The sequence below is a fragment of the Leuciscus leuciscus genome (assembly GCF_965113295.1).
Source record: "Leuciscus leuciscus genome assembly, chromosome: 18".
NCBI classification, from domain to species: domain Eukaryota; kingdom Metazoa; phylum Chordata; class Actinopteri; order Cypriniformes; family Leuciscidae; genus Leuciscus; species Leuciscus leuciscus.
The window spans coordinates 24,668,084-24,694,695 of record NC_138742.1 but is presented as its reverse complement, the minus strand read 5'-3'; the positions used below and the strand labels follow the sequence as shown (position 1 = coordinate 24,694,695).

General features: G+C 39.4%; 1 protein-coding gene across 2 annotated transcripts in view; it reads right to left on the bottom strand.

Annotated features, from left to right (window-relative positions):
• Window positions 1-25,879, bottom strand: part of ndrg3b (ndrg family member 3b) — a 55,712-nt gene extending 29,833 nt beyond the window's left edge. For both annotated transcript variants that reach the window (XM_082145210.1, XM_082145211.1), the window contains exons 1-2: window positions 25,718-25,879; window positions 665-746 (exon numbers count right to left, since the gene is read on the bottom strand). In XM_082145210.1, the coding sequence (XP_082001336.1) occupies window positions 665-721 (57 nt within the window). In that variant the 5' untranslated portion in view covers window positions 722-746; window positions 25,718-25,879. The remainder of the gene's footprint in view (window positions 1-664; window positions 747-25,717) is intronic.
• Window positions 25,880-26,612: the final 733 nt, after the last annotated feature.

Here is a 26,612-nt window from a genome sequence, read left to right as displayed (position 1 = left end):
TCATCCAGATTTCACAGGACTTCACAGGACGTTTCAGAGTGGTATGTTTTTTTGTACATTTCTTGTAATTTTTGCAGCTTAACTAAGCCTCATCCCCTTTTTTTGTGTATTCCGTGGGCGGGGATTATTTAAATTGGTAACATTGTGACTTCATAAGATCTGGAAAAATCAAAAAAACAAAAACAAAAAAAAGCTGTTTCGCAACGAGCCGTTCGTTGTAGTTCTTGGAAAGTGGATTCTGTTAAATATAGATGTTTTTCTGACTATTACTTCATATGTCAGGCTTAACAGGGTTAATCCGAGACAGTTCAGAGAGCCATACGGAACAAACAAAAGGAAGTATGCATCCTTTAGATAGTACACACACACACAACACCAGCTCATTTTTGGCTCTATTTGAAGCTGTTGATTTCAGAGGCTGTGAGATCAGGATCCGATGAGATTCATACATCATCTCTCTGATCTCATTGCTCCGGTAAAGCTCGGTATCCAGGGAAACCGGCCCTTAGACGAGCGCCTTGAGGAGCCTGGGATCGAGTCGTGCTATTTAGAGTGAGATAACTGGAGTTGTGGGGTGAGATTTAGTTAAAGATAGAGAGGGGATGCGCTGACATTCACAATCAGACATTTGTATCAACGTGTGTGTGTGTGTGTGAGAACTTACCTTGTCTGTCAGGAGGGGTTTGATCTCAGTCAACTGCACATCCTGTAACTCATCCATCCTCAATCCTGACAGCTGCCCGTCACTACAGAGAGAGAGACAGGATAGAAATGGATTAGTACATCATTACTGCCAGCAATGACTTATTGACCAACAGGGAACAGAGCTCAGCATGCCAAATGCTCATGAATACAGAATTACAGTAAAGAGGGCACACACACACACACACACACACACACACAGAGAGAGAGATAGAGACAGAGATAGAGAGAGAGAGATAGAGAGAAAGAGTGAGAGAGAGTGAGAGAGAGATAGAGAGAAAGAGTGAGAGTGAGAGAGAGAGAGAGAGAGAGAGAGAGAGAGAGAGAGAGAGAGAGAGAGAGAGAGAGCGAGAGAGAGCGCTGATGTTTAATATCCCGCCTAATAACCACCACAAAACCCCCATTGTCCTTGCTAGCAGAATTCAGATGAGCTCATGTTGAATTCATGGTTTAACTCCCTGTGTCAGTCCTGAAGGTCAATGCATGCTACTGTCTCAGTATGGGCATTATGTAGGCTTATGTCAACCTTACAATGGCGCTGGGGTGAAATAAAGGTTTTATGTTCCTCTCCATCAGGGATGAAATGTGCTGCTGCAGAATGCAAGCATGCAAATGTGAATTCTTGGCCAATACACTAAAAGCACATGGACCATTTGGGCAAACTGGAAGAGATGAAACGGCATTGGCAACTGATTTTACTACTGTAACGTGACTCATTTCTTAGTCACACTCGTATATTCAATGAGAAAAAGAAAAAAAAAACATGTTGGGTGACTATATTATCCATCAGGAATTAACTGGATCATGAGAAGTGGACAAACTCTACTAATACAGGCCAGCACAGCAAATACCATTCAAAAATTTGTGAAAGAAGTCTCTTATGTTCACCAAGGCTGCATTTATTTGATGATAAATTCACCAAAAACAGTAATATTGTGAAATATTATTACAATTTAAAATAACTGTTTTCTGTTTGAACATATTTCAAAATGTAATTTCTTCCTGTGACGGCAAAGCTGAATGTTCAGCATCATTACTAGGGGTGTGCACACTGTGCAGCAGAGCCAATATTTGAATCTGTATTTGTAACAATCTCAAAATTGATCATATCTGTATTTGGATGAAACCGGAAATGGGCGGGGCTTCAACCAAAGTTAGTAAACTTGCTTGAGAAGGCAGTTTTAAATGAAATTCTGTTCCCTTTATAGCTATCATTTAAGAACTATAACTTCATAAAAAATACTTCTAATTGTCGGAGCCGATAGCCTTGAAGGCAGTGCTTCGATGTAGTGCAGTTGTGCTTCAGGCGACCCGAGTTTGAGACTCTTGAGGACCATTTTCCGATTTTGATAAATAAATATCTTCTAATTAAAACAATAACACTACAATAATACATTTATTATTATCAATGTTGAAAATGGTTATGGCTTATGCTGCTTAATATTTTTGTGTAAACTGAGTCACTTTATTCAGCGTTCTTTGATTAATAGAAAGTCAAAAGAACAGCATTTATTTGAAATTGAAATATTTTATTGACACTTTTAATCAATTGAATGTGTCCTTGGTTAATATAATTAATTAACTAATTAAATAAATATTGCACTGACCCCAAACATTCGAACGGTAGAGTATTGCATATTAAGCCTGAAAAACTCAAAGCACATATTCTGGAAGACAATGACACATTAAATCATGCTTGCACTCATATGTTTGCTGTATGCTTTTCTATAGTTTCTGATCTGAAACCACTTAAACTGTTTGATACAAAAGGATGGACTTGCTGTCCCCAACATGATTGTATAACTGTTCTGTACACCTTGTGCTACTATGCCCAGGTCTCCGTTTCCCTGTTGAAAGGCTTTATCCACATACGTAATGACTTGGCATTTAGTAAAATCTCTCGGTTGTCTTAAATCACACACATGCCAGGTCACGTTAACTATTGCCTTCAGTAAGTTCTCTTGGACCTTGACTGACTATCTATCGGGGTGAGGGTGCGAGAGGAGATGAACAAAAGGATCCAAGGTGAACGCTGGGCTTGGGATGGTGTCCACGGGAGGGCTGACAAGTGTTGACAAGGTCACAGTCAGAGACAGAAAGCCATGTGTGTGTGTGGTAGATGGATTAGTGGAGTCACTCAGAGGGAAAATGTCGATCTGTCACAGTGTGTAGGGTCAGTGATCTGTCAAAAGACACAGCTTGAGAGACAAGAGACACAGGCTTTTGCTTATTTATAAGTTTCTAAATGTTGACCAAAAGCCCCCCCCAATCATGTCAATCAATGCAAATTTTGCTATTTGGTGTATATCAAGGTTAGGGGTGTGCAAATCTACTACTACAATAATAATATCGTAATAATAGCTTTAACAATGTGTCAGCTAGCATTGTAAAGTATGTCACACACTTTGCAAAAAACAAACAAAATCACGCAATGAGAATGGCCGCTTTCACTGTGTGACGTAGCCTAGTTCAATGCCGGTAGAATGCTCAATATTTAATATTCATATATCAATATATTATATCAATAGTTAATATTCAATATTTTCTGTTTTTGCTTTTTTAATGAAAATGTTCAAATGAAACCACAGCATAACCGTTTTGTGTCTCTGAGCAAAACACAGTGGTGCTTCGGTACTGTATGATCAATCCACGCTTGGAATGAATCTGTTTAATGAATGATTTAATGCCTGAATGAATGAGCTGTTTGAGTGAATCATTTTAAACGAATGACACAATGACTTGGTCATTCAATAATTTTTTTCATTTTTATCAAATCAGTTTAAAGAGGCAAATATTGTTTTTTTGTGGAAATCTTAATTTATGTCACTGCTGTGAATTAACAGAATATGTAGAAAATGAAAAGCTTTGGATGTCAGCTGTCCATGACAGGCCTAAACCAGTCAAGGCACCAGTAAAACAACACACTCAGCAAGATATTAATAATCGTTCGTTATTGACAAAAATCCCAGAAAATATGATATCATTTTTCAATATTCACTGCTTAAAGCTTTTGACATGTTGAAGTGATACAGAAATATCAATGAGCGCATTAAGGCATGAAAAAGAGCTTGTTGGAATGCTGATTGACACACACCCGTAACACAGAAACCTCCTCTCTCAGACAACATGCAAACCTGAGGTCAGTTCTCTTTCGCTGCTTACTGCGCTTGAACAGTCAAATACACACACGATTGTGTCAAAATTAGCTTTTGAGAAGCACAACCCAGTATTTTTAGTAATAAAGAGATAAAGCAAAATGTATTGTTATTGTCAAATAAAGTTACTCCTATCTTGATTAGCCATATTGCCCATTTTCCTCTTCATTATGTGAACTGCCAAAATCAAGACAAAATGTTTTAATTTAGTTTCTAGATCATTTCAAATCTCCTTTTCTCCTTTCTCTCAAACCTCCATTTCAAATGGTTTATTTTCTGAAACATTATCATGTACATCCTATAATACTGAGAGAGCACAAAAGTCTGAACACTTACTAGCATTACACATTAGCTAAGCCTGTTAAGTTTAAATCCGATTACAGCTACCCGAGTGTCTCCTTATCCACACCAGCGCGGTGACAGTGACGGTGCAGGAGCTGGTGCTCACCAGGAGTAAACGCATTGGAACCAGGATCTGTGTAACAGCATCATGCACATGCAACTTCACTACAAACCATTTTATTCCAGCCAATTTGGACTGATTATTTGCTGAAGTTGTACTTTCCAGCAGAATAATACTAATTATGTTCTACAGGCTGTGTGTGGAACGCTAATTACAGGGCGTTGGTGAATGCGTGTGGGTTCAGGTCATAAAAAACAAACAACTGAAGGGCTCCTTTCTTGCTTAACTGTTCAAATCACGCCTCTCTCAATAAATAACGTAATCAGCAGGAAGCAAAAAATATCCTTCCTCTCGGTTTCATTCAAGAGAGACCTTCCAGGCCTCCGTAAGCTTCCTTTATTATTAGTAATGATGCTATAGGCTTGTGAAGTAGAAAGATAATTGCAGATTTGAGAGTAGCTTCAAAGAGATAGTAGGTAGTTCAAATAAGGGAGGAGGAAAAACCAGCTTCAGAGAATAGTGATAGTTAAGAGAAATCATGAAGCTGAATGTTAGGAGGTTATATGAGGTTTCTAATTTTATACAATAAGCTACTAATTATCGCTTCTCTGACATTCATGAAACCTCTATTACGATCAAAGAGCCCACTCTCCATTCATCTCAGTCCAGTCTGAAGTCAATACGAGCACATGCTCATGATAGAAACTTTACTTTGGAGATGTGCAGCTCTGAAGTAGAGCTGGCATTTTTAAACCGAGATTGAGGTAGTGGGTTATGATTCACGTCATGCCATATAAGGCGCACTGTGATTATGTCCTGATGTCGTAGGGTCCAGACCGATGTCCCATGACAGATGACAGACAGGTAAGACTACAGTAGAGAAAAGAAAAAAAAGTGTAAAGATACAGAAAAGTAAACCTTTTCACTTTAAGTAAAAGACACCTATACAGCGATCAACAAAGCTATTAGGAAATATGATATTGTGTTATTATGGCGTGGTGTGATTATAAAATCAAGAAGGCTGATTATTAATAAATAAATAGTGTATGCACTGTGCATTTCAGAGTGAAGAGCAACACTGTGTTTATTCACACGCGTCCAGGTCATGATCTGGTATTTCACAGAAATTGACCCGAGCCGCTCTGACCGTTACACTGAAAGAATGCATCATGAGTTGCTCGTGTGAAACATGATTACAATAGCCTATATTTCTTAATTTGTTTAATATTCTATTTGCTAATAATCATAATAAAAACCAATTATTATTTTATATTATTCATAGCGATACTGGCCAGGTCAAACTCTGTAGACTTTATGGTTACTGAAAGAAGTTGGAGTTGGTTCTTTTAAAGAGAAAAACCAAGTGTGAATACCCAAGTTTTCAGGTTTCCCCCCAAATCGTGGTAAAACAGGGATAAAAATGTATTCAGGTTTTTTATTTTCAATAGCTTTATCTATGCAGATGCACTCCCCCAACAGAATCACCACAATCATTCTACAAAAATTACATTTGTAATTGTATTGCACCAAATTGTCTGAAACTGGGTGCAATGTGGAGTTTTCCTGTGGTAGTAGTGATGAAAAAAAGTAATTTATTGTGCCATTACCTTTTAAACTCTGCAAAGAAGAAATTATTTGATGACCAATGCAATACAGAGAAGCGAAAGAGGCTGTGGCGTACGACTCACGAGTAGTAGTGATGGCCATTCATAAATGATTCGTCACTCTGTCTGCGTTCGCTCAAAGTGTTTTAAAAAGTGGACTAATGGTTGCTACGCACTTGATTATACATAAAATAAGCTCTCTACAAGTTGTGTTGTGTGTAACTTTACCCATACGCAGCAGTGAAAGATCAGATCATTGACTTTGAATTTTGCTCAACAAATCAGAGCCTACTAAATAATAAAAGTAGGGATGTGCGAACGACTAATTTCATTACAGTTTAAATGGAAATTTTACATTTTTTGAGACAGTCTGTATATGCGATCCATTTGAAATAGACAACTTAATATATGAACAGTCAAATCCTATACTGAATGCCACTAAAATATGTAATTTTTATATATAATGGGTCCTTATTTTGTTTAGTTGTCTCTTGTCTGTTCAGAATTGAGTGAGAATCGCTCAAAGAAGGAGTCATTCATGATTAAAAGAAATTCATGATTCTCAATTCATCCAGAATCGTGTAGCTCTACTACGAATGTTTCACATCAACAAGTGAGCAGAGGTTATTCATGGGCAGAATCAGATACAAATAAGGAGCTTCAAAACATGGAATCGACTTATGCAAGAGATCCATTCAAAAGCAAGTGCAAAACTAACCTATGCATCCGGTAATTAATTCAGCTGGTTTGCTAATAAACGGCAGCTCATGGAACAAAGAAATAAAAGAAAGTGTTGACCCATATTCTACATAGTATGATGCTGAGAAATGCAAAGCCTGATTAATGCATCCAAATAAACTAAAGCAAACAAAACACACTGACCAGCAGCGCACTAATCTGTCTGTGCTCTAATCAGCTCATGGGACAAACGGAAATCTAACCCTTCAACAGTGGATTTGAGTTGATGGGAGTTTAACATGCTTTGGGATTTTACGCAAGATTTGAATTTAAGTGGACCTGACTCCGTTTTAATTTGAGCCAGCTTAATCAGAAAGAAAGGCATTTTCACCCACTCTCTCCACATTAGGAAAGGAATGGGTTTAGTTCACACAGACACACACACACACAAAAATCTAAATTAAGTAACTATTTACTCTCTCATGTTGTTCCAAATATGCATGACTTTCTGTATGACTGACTTAACCCCAGTTCTACTGAAAAGGTAGCCTCTAAAAAATAGAAAAGAGAAAATACTCTTCAAACAAAAAAAATCACTTCACTCCAGAGTAAAGAAAGGGGGGATGAGAGAAGGGATGAAATCTTGGGGATGAGAGAGAAAATTGGTTTGAACAGCTGCCTTTTTTTCTCAAGTCCATGTCCATTGTCCATCAGCTCCTCCCATTTGATTATTAGCCACAACCAGCTGATAATTCATCAAGAGGAGAGAGAATGGCAGTAATTACCCCATCCTTCAGCCAAAGTATCTCTAAACACACCAACATTATCATTATGACTATCACTGTGATCCGTCATTGCAAAAATTACCATCACCACCACCATCCACCACATCAGGAGGCTTGCCGTGAGTCACGTCAACACGCTCTTCATTAGAAAAACTGAGGCCCTTTTCTAGTTGTTTACCGGGTGCAGAAAAAAAGCTGACCTAGACTTGACATGCAAAGGTCTATTTTCATATGAATTAGATGAGGGTTATGAAATATGAGTCAGCTATTTCATTTTAGCAAACTGCAGCTCAGTTACAAAATCTACTGAGTTGCTTTGCTGCTTACAGCCTACAAGCTTCTAGAACAGCGTCCAAACTCAAATAAAACCTTGATTTAAAATGTTCTACACCAGCATCCACACTGCCTTCAGCACTAGACACACACAGAGACAGTACACCGACTCCACAGAACTAGTAGGGACAAGCAGACTATATAGAGCTGGTAAGTCCCGCCCCTTCCGCTAACCCCACTGGACCTCTAGGTTGAAAAATCGCCAATGCAAGTGAATGTGAGATCTACAATTTAGCGGGTAGAAGTTTGATACGGTTAGACTTTGTGTGAGAGCACTTTGTGGACTACAACCTAGTTTTTACATCAGACGGGAATCTGAAGAAAGAACAGCCCATTTGGTTTGAATGGTGACATTTGGGTACAAAACACACAGGCATCTCGATCTGTCTCCATAGATTATCGCAGCATTAGCACCGTGATTTGACAAGTGGAGGGAAAATGTGTTATGGGGTGACGTCACATAGGCGACATGTGGTCTTTCTCATTATGTCTTTTCCACAACTCCTAGCCAAAGAATCATACAATATACTGTCAAACTCGTAACATGAAAAATGATATAAAAAATTCACAGACAACATATGTTCACATTCATGGCACAATTCAAACGGGACCAGAAAATAATTATTTTCTCACATTCACTTGCATTGACGATTTTTCAACCTAGAGGTCCACTTGGGGTTTTACGGGATGGGCGGGACTTACCAGCTCTATGTGGCAGGAATTAAAGGGGCCATAGACTGAGAATTCAAATGTTCCTTTGACAGTTAAGAGTTCGTTATACTATAAAAATACCCTGTAAGTTTCAAAACTCAAAACTTTCTTGTTATTCCAAAAACTGCTTTTATTGAAACCAAGGCAAGCAAGCGACAGGATCTAAAAAGTGGAGACTTGTGACGTCACACTTCAGCTTTGGCCCCGCCCACTGGAGCGTTAGTTAACAGTGACATGAGAACGAGAAAAGATTGATACAGGAGAAATAATACCATTACCTTCCAAACGATCCTAATGCTAGGATAGTGGGTTATTTTTCTATATTTACATCGTTTACATTTTTTATGCTATATTTACATCGTGTTTGCATTGTTATTTGGTGAAAGCCAGAGGTGTAAAGCCCAGGTTCAGAAAGTAAAAGTCCTCCTCAGTAGCTATTGTTCCAATCACCTGGATTTGCTAATTAGCACAATTTTCCAGCCAGTAGAGAGAACTAATTAGTGAAATCATCTGGCTGAGTTCATGGGTGGAATAAATATATGGCAGGACTTTTACTTTCTGACCCCTGGACTTCACACCTAGGGGTGTCGCGGTGAAGGATTTTCCCTTGCGGTAATTTTGAGTGGCTCAATAGCGCGATATGCGGTTTTACCGCATTTATTAATTTATTTTGATTTATTAATTTATTTTGTTGCTATAGAAATAAGTGTTACGATGTGGTCAGCATGCACAAAAACGAGTACATTTTCAGTAACCAATAAACCGAAACTAAACAGCGTCTCTGCGCATTGAAAGCCTGTCACTCAGCGCGCAGTTGTTACGGTAACGGTCTGTCTTTGAGTGAGTCATTAAACCATTCAGTCAACAACACGTTCAAAAACGCTGATTGATTCATTAAAAGATAGTAATGAAACAAAGTTAATTATTTTAAACTTTGAGCTCCACTTTTCAAGGCTCAGCTGACCAGCAATGCATCGCATGGGTAACGCTGAAGCTTCACTTAATAGAGACAAATGGCATTGATTCAATGCGTGACTCACTGAGTTTTGTTTCCCACGACCGCGAGTTCCTCGCGCTGACCAGCGCTGTTGCTGGTGCCATTCATGGTAAATACCCTTTATTTTAAACATTAAAAGGATGACAGGACAAATATTTAACTTTCCTTGGACACGGCAACCTTTCACGAATATGACTTGACCTCAAAGACAGACGCAGGTAATCGCACGCGCTCAGTCGATCTCTCTCAGTCACTGTCTGTTTAGGCTTAAGTGCAAATCCACAAAGCCTCTGTACAAATCACCATGATAAAACCATGATTACCACATCTTATTATCATTATTAACTTATTTAACATTCAATACACGTGCACGAAGATCAAAACAAAAAGGGTATAGCCTTATGAAAAAAGAAAACAGCGAATATCGCGGTTGCTGCGGTTACTTGAATTCCTCTGCGGTTGGCTTGTCAGTAGCGCGGTACTGCGGTTTTGCGGTTATCGCGACAGCCCTATTCACACCTCTGTTGAAAGCATTTGTGAGAGTGCCAAAATTGCGTTGCAATGATAAGATCTTTTCATATGCGATCATCTGCTCAATGCTCATCACTGCAACCTTTCATGTGATGGGAATAGATCATCGATAGCTGTAATAGTAAAGGTTTTAGAGAGAGTTCCACATGTAATACTAGTAGGGCTGGGTACCGAGTTCGATACTTTTTAGGTACCGACCGAATTGCCTCAATACTATCGAGTATCGAAAAATGACTTGTTGTTCGGTACCAGATTTCGATACCTAAGGGGTTAACTCGTCAACGTCAGTGCTCAAACAAATACATATGAAATGCACAACAACACACTTAAAGTCGCTCACGCACATACACACAAACTCTACACACACACGAGACGCGCGGAACTCTCCGCGCACATACTCATATGAGACGCGAGCACACACACACACAACCTCGCGCACATACTCAATGAGACGCGACGCGAGCACACACACACAAACTCTCCGCGCACATACTCATATGAGACGTGAGTACACACACACACACACACACACACACACACAAAATATACCCTAAAGATGTGGAAAAGTTGATCAAAATTGTGGCTACATTTCTCCAGGCTCGATGCCAACAGCGCGCGATGCAGTATTTGCGGTAAAATAATTGCTGCAAAGACCGGTACCACGACAAATATGATGAAGACCTTGACAGTGCACGGAGTAAACATAATAGCAGAAAGTTGCTCCGTCTTCGACTGGTAAATGAAGAGATACCTTGGTCTCTGACAGTGTTTATATTGCAATAATAACCTGAATGTACACTGCCGTTCAAAACTGTGTTGGTTAGTCAGAATTGTTTTTCAGTAAGGATGCATTAAAGTGATCAAAAATGACCTTAAAACATGTGTAATGTTACAAAATATTTCTGTTTCAAATGCTGTTCTTTTGAAATTTTTATTCATCAAAGAATCATGAAAAAAATGTATCATAGTTTCCAAAATATTAAGCAGCAAACATATTTCTGTAGGATCATGTGACACTGAAGTAATGATTTTGAAAATTCAGCTTTGATATCACAGGAATAAATTACATTTTGAAATATATTCAAATAAGATTTTAAATTGTAATACTATTTCACAATGTTACAAGTTTTACTGTATTTTTGATCAAACAAATTCAGCTTTGGTGAGCATGAGCTCTTTATAAAAAAATGTGTTCCTTTGTGCACTGGCTAAGGAGCATGAGTCAAACTGAAAAATAAAACCAAAGTTTTTCTGAGGTAATGTGTTATGCAATCTTGTTAAAATGGATTTCATAAAATTGGTATCGAAAAAAGTATCGTTCAGGAACCGGTATCGAAATCAAGGTATCGGTATCAGTATTGGTATCGAAAATTTTTGAACGATACCCAGCCCTAAATACTAGCTATTTCATATGCAAACATGTCAGCCAATCACTGCAGTGGGCGTTTACACTGAAGTCTCACAGCAGACACGCCCCTTAAAACAGAGCGTTCAAATCAGAGGTTAAAATCAGGCTTGGAAAAATGCCTTTTATTTATAAATTATGAAAATATTTGATGTTAAAAATCATACTAACATTATGAGGGCACACCAGGAAACTTTAAAAAATAATAAAATAATCCAGTCTATGACCCCTTTACCCAGCAAAGTCTTAAACTCATGCTGGCCTTAAATGATGACTGCAAAGCTTCTGAAAATATGTCCACATCTACTCAATATTTCATGAAGCATCACTGCCTGTCAAGAGTTTCCTCATGTACTGGCAATTCAGTTAAGACTGGGAGGAACAGAAATGTTGGCAAAAACAAAGTCATGTTTTAAGACTGCAGTCTCATTGTGCTCTACTCCGAACCGAAGTACAGTTCCTCTACAACTCCCCCTTTATTTGTCTCCTGTGCATGTTGTTGTTCATTAAGGTCTCTGGCGTCATTCTGTTAGCGATCTCATTAGTGGCTTCCTGCCAGTGGCAGAATGGAGCAGCTGCTGTGAGACGGCCTGCCCCTCTAACCAGAGACAACATGGGCCGAGAACAAGCAGATGTGATGCCCTGTGGACTTACCAAACCTTTGAAGCAGACTGTGTGGCTGTCTCCTGACACCTGCATAAACTGGGCCACTTGGGTCGATTTAGGGCACTTATTACAATAGATCAACAGAAACGATGCTGGAAATACTGTTGCGTTACTGCTTGAGATCAGAGACAAAAGAGACACTGCAGTGAAGCTAATAACCCATGATTTCTTGAAGACAAAGCTTCTGAATTATTACTCAGTGTGTGAGACTGTACAGCATTAGTGGTGAGACCACAGATTGAGGTTAGCCCGTAACCTTTGATTTACAGACCCTCTAAACAAATGGTTCTCTATTACAGCTCCGCCAAAGCCACCAATCAAGTTTTATTGCAGACAAAATATCGACCACTCTCCACATTACTATTTTTATCTCGCATACATTGATTGGTCTAGGCTCTTTAAAGGGATAGCTCACCCAAAAATGAAAATTCTGTCATAATTTGCTCTCCCTCAAGTTGTTCCAAACCTGTATGAGTTTCTTTCTTCTGCTGAATATGGGTAACCAGACAGTTGATGGATCCCACTGACTTCCATATCATTTTTTTCCCTCCAAACTATGGAAGTCAATGGGATCCATCAACTGTCTGGTTACAGACATTCTTTAAAATATCTTTCTTTGTGTTCAGCAGAAGTAGTTTAGTGCGTGTCCACTGACAGACGAACTCTGCTCTCCGCATCCAATTCACAACAATATTTTAAGATTATCCTGGCTGCTCTTTTCAATATGACAAAGTAAATGAAGGCTGTCAAGCTTAAAAAATACAAAAAGCCATAAGCTATTAGAAAAGAGTGTAATTCAATGATAAAGATCATCCGGTGACATCCCTGGCTGTTGGGCGGATTCAGCATTACTCATTCTGCAGGCACCTGGCTGTAAACAGAGCTGACTGTGTGAAAACACTTTAGCTGTGATTAGCTTTCAGCACTCTTGTCATGTTCAGTGCCAGGAATGCTACAATGACTAAATCTTCCACTAAATCTTGGATCAAAAAAGAAGAGAATTCTGTCATTATTTAGCCTACTCACCCTCATGAATGTTAGTAACTAAACAGTTTTGTTTACAATTGTCTTCCACTGTGTAACATCTGGACCAATCAGACACACACAAATTATTAATTAGCCTATATTTAATTAATAATCCAGCAAACTCACTCTCCCAACAAAGGTCTATGAAACTTCCCCCCAAAACTAACATCACAAATGAAGCTAACACACTGGCAGAACTCGGTGTCCTGTTCGTTTCCACTGAGCGGTACGGTACGGTACGGTACAGGGCTGTCACTTTACGTTCGAAAATCGATTGCACAATTGATCGGACACAACCAACACAAGTTTCGAAAACGAAAATGGGGAATCGATCTTAACGGCCTTCTCTCGGAGCGCGTCCAGCTCGTCACGATACGCCCGCAGCGAACGCGCGTAACACAGCAACTGCAGGCTCTGACAAACACACATAACAGCAAATTATACTTCTGCATAATGTGTCTCTTTTTACAACAAAACTGTGAATTCTGCCGGTATTCAGACAGTCTCATGCATACAGATACAGATTTGGGCTAGAGTCGCCTACGTAGGCGAAATTTGTTTGCCATTTCTAATCGTAAACACAACCAACGTGTTGAAGCCTGCAGTAATGTTTTTCATTGATGTTATGGCAGTCCACTCTGCTTATTGTTTTTCGAGAATGTTGCACTCCTGTTTGTCATTGTGCATGAAACTTAACGCCAGTAAATCATCAGAAATATTGCTGACTTGTGCGCGTCTCAAGCGTCCTCTTTACGTTCTAATGCCTGTTAGTTGTCCATGGACATGTTTAGACATGGAAAAATCGATTTTACAATCGATTCAATGAACACTTCTGTCTCAAAAATCGAACAGGATTTTTTCATAAAAGTGACAGCCCTAGTACGGTACGGTACACAATTATTTCCGTTTCCACTGTCAAAAGTTGTGAATGGTACCAAAATGCCGAACCGTACTGTACCACTTTTTCCAGTACCTTTCCGTTGTGGTACTGTACTAAAGGGTGGAGCTAGAGTCACTGCAGAACGTTGATTGGTTGACAGAGTAACGTCAGTTGCGCGTGCTACAAGGGGAATGACAACATAAGCACCATTTTTTAATATACAGTTGAAATATAATACTACTGTTATTGTGTCACGAATAGGCATGTGCCGGTATCACATTTTCATGCTGCGATTAATTGAGTGATCTTTTATCACGGTATACGGTATTATCACGGTATTTTAATTGCACATGAGAAACAGATGGATTTGGGGGGATGTAAAAAATAAAATAAAACTTGCATCACAAGGTGTAATTGTGATTGTCAAAACATTTGGTAACTAAACAGAATTTTATTAAGTTTAGTGACAACATGTTACAATGATTACATGGTACAATGACTGGTAGGCTACTGTTTGTATTGCTTAACACAAATTTAATGATTTCAATTCAATACTTGGGATTTGATTTAAATCTTGATTCAATATTGACTTATTTTGGATAAATATTAGGAAGGCTACAGTAGATAGCCCACATGTTATTTTTTCTAATGAAAAAAAATATCTCACATAATGCTATGTAACCATATAGAGCCCTATCAGCTGGTATTATTAAAGGTTACAAATAACTAATTAAATCAAATATAATGTGGTTTTCATTATAATAACAATTATGTAATGACACAAGTAAAAATATAATAAATATGTAAAAAAGTGCAGTGCACATATTCAGCAAAATACTCCTCTTTATCTATATGTTTTAGTCATCTAAAATGCTGCTGGTCATTAAATAGTTTAAATGTAACGTTCTGTGACACAATTGTTCTATTTCAAAAGTAACCTGCTCTGTCTTGTTTGACGGTCTTCGTGTCCTCTTTGCTCCGCGATTTTTCTCTGCGTGAGAAAACGGATGTGTGGCGTGAGCGTGTGAGGAGTCTCGCGCTGAATGCGTCGAGTTGGCAGCTCTGCTTTTAGAAGCGGGATGGATCCGGATAGATCGGCGGCGGCCATAGACTGTAGGCGGCGGCGTTCCTCCTTCCGCCATGCTGCTTCTCCATGTGAGGACTGTTTACATTAGACTAGAAGTGCGCACCGGCCGCATGCTTATACACGTGGCGATTGTTTACATCAGAGTGCGCACGTGTTTCGCGCAGTTTGTTTAAGCGGTTGATGGAAAATAAGCTATAATGCGCGTTCTAAAAATCTAAATTCGGATCTATTATTTTTCACGGTATTTTGAAGTGCCCGCGATAACAATATCGTGCATATTCATTACCGCGATTTATCGCATTACCGAATACCGGCACATGTCTAGTCACGAAATGTAGTTTTAAGAGTTTTTCAGGCGAGAATGTAGTTGTTTAAAGCTCAAATCTGTGGTATATTTATAAAGATTTATGAAAATTTGATCCAGGTTGTGAGATTCAGGCGATCACCAGGCGCTCATGTACCCCGCCCTGGAACAGCCTTTCCTCGGCTAGTCGTTCTGACGTTTGCCGCTGACTCTGACGTCTCAGTAGTGGTTAAACATGAGATATAATTCGTCTTGTGTAGGATATCTAACGGGCGATATTTGGTCTCGTGAATCTATAATTTGTTCCCTGGCCAATCGTTTTGGCTGAGGGCTAAGTGAAGTTTCATAACTTTATATATTTAAGCTATTTAACTTTACCGTTGTAAGGTTAGACTAGAGCGCTGACTTTGTATGTTTGACTGAATTGTTTGCTTTATTTCATATTGTATAGCTTCTTGTACCTTTTACTTATTGGCTATTGATAAAAGTGAAATTTAACAAAAAGAGACTGGGTTGAGTTTTGTCATTCTGTCATTTGTAATGTTGTTTAACTTTACTGCAACATTTGTTGTTTAGTACAAATGCACATTGCCTGGACTATATTAAAATGTTTCATATTTTTATATTATATTTAAACGAAAAGAGGCAGGGTTGTGTTTTATATTTCGTTTTGTTATAAATAGGCTAACGTTACATGCAGTGAATATTATCAATACGCGTTGCCTGAACCACATTTGTGTGGCTATAATGTTTAAGATTTCTGTAAATGAAAACGAAAAGAGGCAGAGTGGTGTTTTATAACATATTTAGTTTTATTGTTGCCTAAAATATACATACAGAGATAACCGGAGTAGCAGAGCGAGCTGAGAGACACTTTCAAGAACGCTCTGTTCCATTTGCAGAATTACCGGACTCGCGTCTTCGGGAGTCTTTCTCCTGAGTCGGACTTGGCAAGTCCGAACTTTGCGTACTTGGTATTGAGAAACTCCTAACGTCGGCGATTGGCTTCTTGTGATAAACATGTCGAGAAGCAAGAACAAGATCAACTGTATGTCATCCATTGTTGTTTATGTCACTTTCTTCTTCGCGCGAAAATGACGTCGATCGCTTCTTTCCGGCATAGGCTACACCACACCTATCAAGTAAGGGTACTGTTGGCAGTGGAAACACAAGCCGATTCATGGTTTACCGACCCAAACCGTACCGCTCCAAACCGTAGCCATAAGACTGATAAGACTTTTTACGACCCCAAAAGGAATTTGCAGAGAGTTGTGACTCTTGCAGACTCGTAATTCTTGCAGAGAAGGAGAAATAAACCCTTTTAATCCTACATATTATATATAACCACTTGAGAAATGTATAAACATGTAGGCCTATCTAATTTTCCCATCTCATGATTTTCCTTTTATGTGGTTTGGCCTATGTATTCATTCTCTCTTTTAAACTCTTTTGGATCAATGTTTCAGACTTGCATACTATGGTTTACCAAAATCATTTGTGTAGCATGTTTAGTCTCTATAAACTCCAATCTTCGTCCCCCATTTGTTAATTTACATTACATTTAGCTAATTTTGTGACGCATTAGTATTATAAGAATCTTGAAGATTCTTTTGTTAAACACCCAATCAAATTACATGTGCAAAGGCCTGCTTGAACAAAAGGTCGTAAAGAAATTCCCTCCAAAGGGAACAACTTCTTATTGGCTCACAATCCTCCAGAGGGTGTGACATCTTCACACTTTAAAAATCACTGATCACAAGATCACGCCTCTTAGACTCTAGTGTCTTTCTGAAATCCTGATGTGAGGATGATGCTGAAGTAGAAGTTTTCTAAGGACCCCCAAAGCTTGTGCCAGGCTCTGACTCCCACTGGTTCTCTCTCATCAAGACCACATCAGCAAAGATCACTGGAGCCTCAACAAATTGCATCAGGATAGTTTAATTGAAATGGGCGAGACATGCAAGTATCAAACTTAGTCTCATTATTTGATACATTAAGTCTCCTTACCCCTTTTAAAGAAGGGCGTGTTAGAACTAAACTGATGGTTTGCTCAAGGCTGTTGATCTGCTGAATTTCAAACAATGCTTCAACTTCTTGCTTTCCTGTATTCTGCTTCAGCTCTCTTTCCCTTGGTAAACTGGCTCATATATACTGGAGTCCCTAATCATGCAGATTTTGACTACTTGCTCTTAGTAGTACTGACTGAGTACTGTAGGCTATAGTAAGAAAGACATTTCCCATACCCCGGAAATGTACATTTCTTAGAATTAATAAACAATTAACACTGAGTGTTCACGGCACAAACAGGTTAATTGATTGTAATATTAATTTTATTACATTAAGTTAATTCTATTAACTGATCCAAATATTCATAATCAATTATAACAAGTTATTAATATTTCTTTAGAGCTAATTTGCTACAACTGTATGGACAAAAAAACCTGAGACATTTCAAATGTGTCGCCCTTGACCTACAGTAGGACAAGTGAGACTTAAAGGTAGCCTGGAAATCCAGACCTAAATCTAAAAGATTATTTGTCTGGCGTCGACTAATGAAAATCGCCCAGCTCGAGGGGCGGCACCAAGCATGCATTTGAAAATCTCACTGCACGCAACTGGATAACACTACGACCAATCACAACAATAAACCCCATCCGCTTAGCTACCAGCGGAGCTAACTGGTAGATTAGACTCTTACCGTATCCAGTCGGCAAAACAGCAAAAACGCCCTTCATGCAAAGGAACGATTCGAGCGGCGTCTTCTGTTCCTGTTTTAGATAAAAAGCCAAGTCTAACTCGTTCATTGTAGCGGCCAAAGCCGCAATGTTTACTAATGACTTCGACGTCACAGCGCTGTCGTCATCTGTTTAGCTCGCCTCTGGCCTGCCTATATCAGATAACCCGATGTGATTGGTGTAGCTCAGATCGAGGGGCATATTTAATAAGCATCATTACTCAACACCAGAGTAACTCGCTGAGCAAATTCAACTTGTGCTCTCGCGAGAACTCTGGATTACCAGGGTAACTTAAGGTGCACTATGCAGAAATTTTCAGTTACTGTTTGCAAGCACAACATTCAAACTCCCGCCCTCACCTGTGCCACGCATCGTTATTGGCTGGGATGACACACTTCCTGGTCAAACATTGCAGCTCAAAAACCTCCCGAGCACAGCAATAGAAGAATAAAATACCGAAAATACAGGCACAGGGTAGTGTCTCTGCAGACACAAACATCACCACACATTTCTAGTGGATCATAAGAAATGACTGAGAGGCATTCTTTTTGTATGAGTCTATACTTTTCTCTGGTATGGGAAATCAATGTTTACAGGGTATGAATGAAGAGGAAAGGACACTTCTGTAATACCTATGTGCAGCATAATATAACAGTAGCTCTCCCTTGGACAGTGAGTGTCTACTTTCTTTATTTCCAGGATCAGGTAACTGGACCTCAGAAAACCAGCCCTTTCAAAACAGTAGAGCAGAATCTACAATTACAATCGAGCTGAAAGACACACACACAGAGAGAGAGAGAGAGAGAGAGAGAGAGAGAGAGAGAGGGGGGGGGCAAGGGAGGAAAAAAGGACTGCATGTTATATAGAATTCACCAGTTGCCAAACACAAACAAAATGGCCTCTTAAGATTATGAGAATTTTACAGCCGTGGCAGAAGCCTTTTCTTGAGAAATGAGCTCTGTAGAGTTGTAATCTGGTTAACAACTGTATTGCCTCCCAATGGATATCGGAAGGCAAGACAACGGTTCAGCTGTCATGTTTCAGATAAGAGAGAATTCTGGATGATCTGTGGATATCTTCTCATATCCACTTATATAAGAGCTCCACTCTTCCACTCAAAAAAGTCACATTTACTGAATGGGAGACTAGTTATAGGGCATATTTAAAGAGACTGTATGGGAAACAAACTCCCACATGCTTTTTTATGACGCAAATTTAATATTTGCTTTCAATTTTTTATACTCTGTCTCCTAGTGCCTGACTAACTTTATCATTAACTGTAGTTACAGCTGAAGTGTCAAGGGACCCAGTCCTGAGGGGTCCCACTCCGGCAAAGCTAAAGCAATTTTCAGTTTCAGATTTGCAATCATGAGTTTAACAAAAGCAGACAATTACTCTATTTTCTAAATGCCTGTTATTAATCTTATTGTGAACGATTCATCAGTGTATACATTTCATCTTCACCTTTTCATTCTTCTTCTGGTAAAACAAATTTCTCTCTGAAAATGTATGCAGGACTTCTCCAAACATTCAGTCTGCTTAAACTCTTTCTTACAAACGACTGCAAGTTCATATCCAGACCTGCCTCCATCCAATCAGCAACCAATGAACTGAAACAAAACCCCATTCTGCATTTTTTTCTTTTTCAATTAACCATTTCACTCAGATGTCAGTCCCAATACCGTTCCCTTGCTACTTTAAAGACCCAATCACTTTGAAACTAATTCTTACCAAGTAGGCCTTCATTGCAATACCAGTTTTATTCTATACATTACTTTTTGCCTGTGTTTCCAAACAGCTTTACAGCTTTAATTCTTATAAGTTACAGGTTACACATTAACAAATAACCAAAACATGGATAATTATTTTGCCCATAAAAGTACAGTCAGACTGATAATTGCTTGGACTGGATTTGTTTTGTTGTTTTTTTTACAAATATTATTACTTTGACCTAATCAGTTCTTTAATACTGTGCTTACTGACAAACAGGACCATTGGGTATTTACAGGTAAAGTAACTTATTTCATGTATTTATTGCATTGACAGAACCCCTAAAAGGATGAAAATAAATTCAGCCATTTAGATATTGCCAATATTTTATGTAGTTCAAGTGAGTCTGATGATTATTTGTTATTATTGAGTCAAAAAGGAGAAATATTGGACAATTAGACAATCAGTATAAGTCATTCTCACCACATAAAGCTTAAAGCATGTCCAGTGGAGCTAAATGAAGAGTGGTGTAGCATGTCAATATTAAGGTAATCCAACTGTTAACAATACAAAGTTATTGTTATTGCAAGGCGTTCAGTGAATGGGTTCTCATTTAGTCAAGTCACCTTTATTTATATAGCGATGTTTACAATACAGATTGTTTCAAAGCAGCTTTACAGTGATAACAGGAAAATAATGCAACAAAGTTTGTTTTGGCTGTACAGCAGCTCTAGAAGAAAAGAGTGTCATAGTCCAGCTTAAGTAAGTTCGGTATTGATTCATCATTTCTGTTATAAAAAAATTTATTCATTTAGTTAATTTATCTACAGCCTCTCTGGAGAAAACAGTGATGTCATCGCCCAGCTCAGTTCAGTTCTCATTCAATGGTGTCAATGCAGGTAGATCAATAATATTGTTGAATATAAGTGTCCCCAACTAAGCAAGCCAAAGGCAACACCTACATTTTGTCCTAATGGTGCGAGAGAACAGACTTGTCTTCTTCACGCTGTGCCACCTAGTCAGACGTTCCCAGATCAAAGAAACAGGGCTTAGTGACACACACTCATGTCTGAAATGATATGCTGCTACAGACAGATCCTAATCCACAGGCCTGTCCTGCCAGCTGGTTTGAGTTGTTAGCTCTGAGTATGTCTATACAAAAAGGATTTTGAAGTCAATTAAAAGACTAAAACAACTGAACATGAAACTCATTAGACAAAGCGTGTAGCAGCATTCTGATGGCAGGCTTGAGTGCCAAGACAAAGAAATCATGGGGTTTTCTCTCAAAAAAAAAAAACCATAACCTAATAATCCAATTAGGATTATGAAAGAAAACTCCATCAAATACTTCCACTTCTAGCTGGATTGCGATCTGACAGCTGCTTTTCCCCCCCTGGAAGTGATCAGATAGGTGGCGACAGATAAACAACAGCTCTGCCCGTGAGGAGCCTCGGTTGCACCATGTCTACCTCTCCATGAATCCAGCGGAGGCCATGCGCTCCAGTCCTCCCATGGGGGACGCCACCAGAAATAGAAGCAGGCGTGGATTGATTGAGGCCTGTGAGGAGCACAGCCAATGGAAATTAAGGAACCAGAGTAAACACACAACAGCTGTCACCCGGGGAGGTTGTTGGCATAGCAATGGGAGGAGAGTAACCCAATCAATAGAACAACAAGTGCGATCTGTCCAGCAATGTGCTTTGTATCCCTTCCTGTAGTGCTATCTCTATATAATGAAAACGGTTACATTAAAACATCCAAACAGTGCGAGAAACTATGGCTCCTTTAATAAACAAAACAAGGTCCAAAGATTCTCAGCAAGGCCTACTTAAAGCTCCCAGCAGTTTTCCGTCAAAACAATGGTTTAACATTTGAAAATGAATTAAGACAATTAAAATGAGAAATTGTTGTAATGTGAAATACATTACATTGATTGGAGAGAGAATCGCGATGAATACTGAAAATCTCAAAATCGATCCAAAATTGTTTGAAGAAACACGATGCCTTGATTTATTGTCCCAGCACTACCCCCCACTGTATTTATTTTAATTATAAAATGAATATCATAAACATTCACGTAATTGACTATTCGTTTAAATGAACATAGAACCTAAAAACATCCATGTGATGTCATCTCCTGTAGCCCTGGCAGTAAATCATATCCCCTGCAGGAGTGAAATTAGGCAGATAACACAAGTCCTCCTGGGAATCATCTCCATGGGGGCACAGGCATGATTAGGCTCTTTAAAACACGTCTGTGAAGGTGCGCTGGTATGCCATTCCTGCCTTCTCTTGTGGCACCTGAAGTAACAGCTCAGACTGATCTGGAATGATGGAATGCATGATCTACTTCATGAGACAGTGACCGGTTAAAGTGTGCCAGATTCAGTCTTCAGTCTACATTGAATGTAAGCTATATCAAACATGTTTAGGAATGTCCATCAACCTAAATGCTATGAATTATTGCAGAGGACCCCACAACTTAAAGTGGTTCCTTAAAAAGGTCTCCTACAATAGGGTTTACATGCATCCAAGAAAAAAAAAAAAAAAGAAAAAAAAATGTTCACTTTATTTTTCTCATAATATACAGGGTGGGCCATTTATATGGATACACCGTGGTGGCATGGGAGTGGTTGGTGATATTGAGGTCCTGTTTGTGGCACATTAGTATATGTCATGGTCACCACCCATCTTGAGGAGTTTGCCCCCTCACATGTACTGGTGTGCCACAAACGGGACTTTGGTGTCACCAGCCATTCCCATGTTGTTGCGGTGTATCCATATAAATGGCCCACCCTGTACATTGCAGCTTTACCTCTTTTCTCACAGTGTCTGAAAAGGATCGATCAAGGATCCAGTCTCTCTTTTCCAAGAGCATACCCTGCTGCTCTGATTGATCAGATGGCCCAGTCTGTTGTGATTGGTCTACTCTGCTCTGATTGGTCACAGGGCTCAGTCTGTTGTGATTGGTCTACTCTGCTCTGATTGGTCAGATGGCCCAGTCTGTTCTGATTGGTCTACTTTGTTCTGATTGGCCATATGGCCCAGTCTGTTGTGATTGATCTCTGCTCTGATTGGCCATATGGCCCAGTCTGTTGTGATTGATCTCTGCTCTGATTGGCCAGATGGCCCAGTCTGCTGTGATTGATCTACTCTGCTCTGATTGGTCACATGGCCCAGTCTGTTGTGATTGGTCTACTCTGCTCTGATTGGCCAGATGGCCAAGTCTGTTGTGATTGGTCTACTTTGCTCTGATTGGCCAGATGGCCCAGTCTGTTGTGATTGATCTACTCTGCTCTGATTGGCCAGATGGCCCAGTCTGTTGTGATCGATCTACTCTGCTGTGATTGGTCAGATGGCCCAGTCTATTGTGATTGATCCCTGCTCTGATTGGTCACATGGCTCAGTCTGTTGTGATTGGTCTACTTTGTTCTGACTGGCCATATGGCCCAGTCTGTTGTGATTGATCTCTGCTCTGATTGGCCAGATGGCCCAGTCTGCTGTGATTGATCTAGTCTGCTCTGATTGGCCAGATGGCCCAGTCTGTTGTGATTGGTCTACTCTGCTCTGATTGGCCAGATGACCAAGTCTGTTGTGATTGGTCTACTTTGCTCTGATTGGCCAGATGGCCCAGTCTGTTGTGATTGATCTACTCTGCTCTGATTGGCCAGATGGCCCAGTCTATTGTGATTGATCTCTGCTCTGATTGGTCACATGGCTCAGTCTGTTGTGATTGATCTCTGCTCTGATTGGTCACATGGCTCAGTCTGTTGTGATTGGTCTACTTTGTTCTGATTGGCCATATGGCCCAGTCTGTTGTGATTGATCTACTCTGCTCTGATTGGCCAGATGGCCCACAGTCTGTTGTGATTGGTCTACTCTGCTCTGATTGGCCAGATGGCCCAGTCTGTTGTGATTGATCTACTCTGCTCTGATTGGCCAGATGGCCCAGTCTGTTGTGATTGATCTACTCTGCTCTGATTGGTCATATGGCCCAGTCTATTGTGATTGATCTCTGCTCTGATTGGTCACATGGCTCAGTCTGTTGTGATTGATCTCTGCTCTGATTGGTCACATGGCCCAGTCTGTTGTGATTGGTCTACTTTGCTCTGATTGGTCAGATGGCCCAGTCTGTTGTGATTGTTCTACTCTGCTCTGACTGGTCAGATGGCCCAGTCTGTTGTGATTGGTCTACTCTGCTCTGATTGGTCAGATGGCCCAGACTGTTGTGAGTGGTCTACTCTGCTCTGATTGGTAAAATGACCCAGTATGTTGTGATTGGTCTACTCTGCTCTGATTGGTCAGATGGCCCAGTCTGTTATGATTGGTCTACTCTGATTGGTCAGATGGTTCAACCTGTTGTGATTGGTCTACTCTGCTCCATTTGGTCAGATGGTTCAATCTGTTGTGATTGGTCTACTCTGCTCTGATTGGTCAGATGGCCCAGTCTGTTACGATTGGTCTACTCTGATTGGTCAGATGGTTAAACCTGTTGTGATTGGTCTACTCTGCTCTATTTGGTCAGATGGTTCAATCTGTTGTGGTTGGTCTACTCCGCTCTGATTGGTCAACCGCTTGCAGCGAATGTCGGAAATTAATTTAAAGTCCGTGTGAACCGGAAGTTGCAAACGACTTTTCTTCAGTGCTGTGACGTATTTCCCAGTAAAACGGAATATTGAACAGAGGGCAGGGTTTTACTCTAGCGCTCCTCCTCTCCATCTCTCGCTCATTACAGACTAACGGTTTGAAGGGAGTGGTTAAGCGTTTCCCATCCCAAGTCCTCAAACCTACGTCATCAGAGAAGGGACGCCATTCCAGACCGGAAGTAACTTTTCAGACTTTGATTAAATATTACGACGGCAAACAATTTTTTTCTGTGTTTTAACTTGCACGGATTAATTGTTCACCACAAGACTAGTAATATGCGCTAACAAAGTAAATAGGGTCAATTTTGATTTCAGTTGGACTTTAAGTTGGAAATGTCACTTTGGTGTCTATGCCCCAAAAATGGGACTGACTGACAGTTAAGAGGTCAAATATATCATACAACTGCTATCTATAGCTAATGTCCTTCTGTTGGCAAAATAATGTGGCTCTGTCCAAATATTTTTTTTTATTTGGCCCACTTGTTAGTGAACAGCCCTGTTCTAGAGCATCTGGACAGATGGCACTAATCAAATAGCTTTGCTGGTGTGGTGTTGTTTCTCTTGCAGTATTTTGGGTAACTAGGTTAGCAGACCTTTTGTAAAACACAGGCAGAGATGCCCCACAATCTGCCCTGGGGTATCTACGGCAATACAGTATGTATTACCAATTTACAACTGATCCTAGGGCTTAAGTTGTATAACACATTTGAGAAAGAATATTACAGAATGACGCACACCGACTGACTTCAGCAACAACGATAAGAGTTTCGACTCCATTTTTTTTACACCCTCTGCTTCTAAAACATAAATATATATTTCATCAACAAACACAAAAATCGTAGAGTCTCCCAACCCTGAAGAGACTAAAGTCCAACCAGCTTTGATCCTGGAAGTGCTCGGGAGAAGTTAAACTTAACAGTTCAGAGTGCTAAACACGCTCAAACAAACAAAACAAACACTAAATAAAAAGAACAATCAAATCATGAATCAAATGTTCCCAATTCCATCGAATAGTCTGATTTTACAACAAATACGTACTGTCTAACGTTAGATATGACCGGACTAGCTGTCAGTTATCAGTCTTTACACATCCAGGCTTCAAGCAGTATCGAGGAAAGAGGCGAAAACGATACCGTTACCTTCTTCCATATCTATTATTGACAACATAGCTCTATTATTAAGTATTATTGACTGAGCGTCCGTTAATAAAGCCGTTAAGTCTCATTCTTTCGATGTCTAGCGCTAGCCTGCTGTTAGCTCGCGTGCAGCACGCAGTGCTCGCGCAAGAACTGACCAACTCACTGACTTTATGATATACATTCAGGCCAGGACTTAAAAAATTATAAGATCTCTGCTCACCCGTTCTCGAAGATCAAAATGTGCTGGATAAGACCTGAACGCGTTGCCCGGGGTGAATTGTGCAGCGTGTTGTGGTTGTAGTCACTGGAGTGTGTGTGTGTGTGAGATAGAGTGATCTAGTTGCTTCCTCGCGCTGACGGAGGAGGAGCTCACGAGACACTTCAGTCAAACACGCGCGCGCACACTCGGGACAGGACAGGTTTCGTCATCATGACTTCAAAAGCCCACATTTTACTTACTTTATATATATATATTTTTTATAATAGCGTGTTGCTAAAACATTAAAGACATTTAAAAATCTTCTTCTACCACACACACCAGTAATTATCAAACGTGGGATAAAGGGCCTAAATAAACTTCCAACAAAGCGGTCAATTAAAGTGCAAAATATTTTAAATTAAATGTAATAATATATATCCATATCAGAATATTTAACATTGGCTAGATGTTATTAAATCTAACCATGCATTTTTAGAGTTTTCTTTATCTATAGAATAAAAAAAAGTTGGATTTTTTACAATTATGAAGATGTATAAGGTTTGAAATAATAGTACCACTTTGCAATAAGGTTCATTAGTTAATGTATTAACTAACGAACTAACAATGAGCAGTACATTTGCTACAGTATTTATTAATCTTTGTTAATGTTAGTCAATAAATATACAGCTGTTCATTGCTGGTTCATGTTAGTTCACAGTGCATTAACTAATGTTAACTAATACATTTAATTTTAATCATGTATTAGCAAATGTTGAAATTAACATTAAATAAGATTATTAGTTGCTGTAGAAGTATTGTTCATTCTTAGTTTGTTAAATAAGTTAGTTAACTAATGTTAACTATAATAAAACCTTATTGTAAAGTGTTTCCGAAATAATTAACGTTAATTTAAACA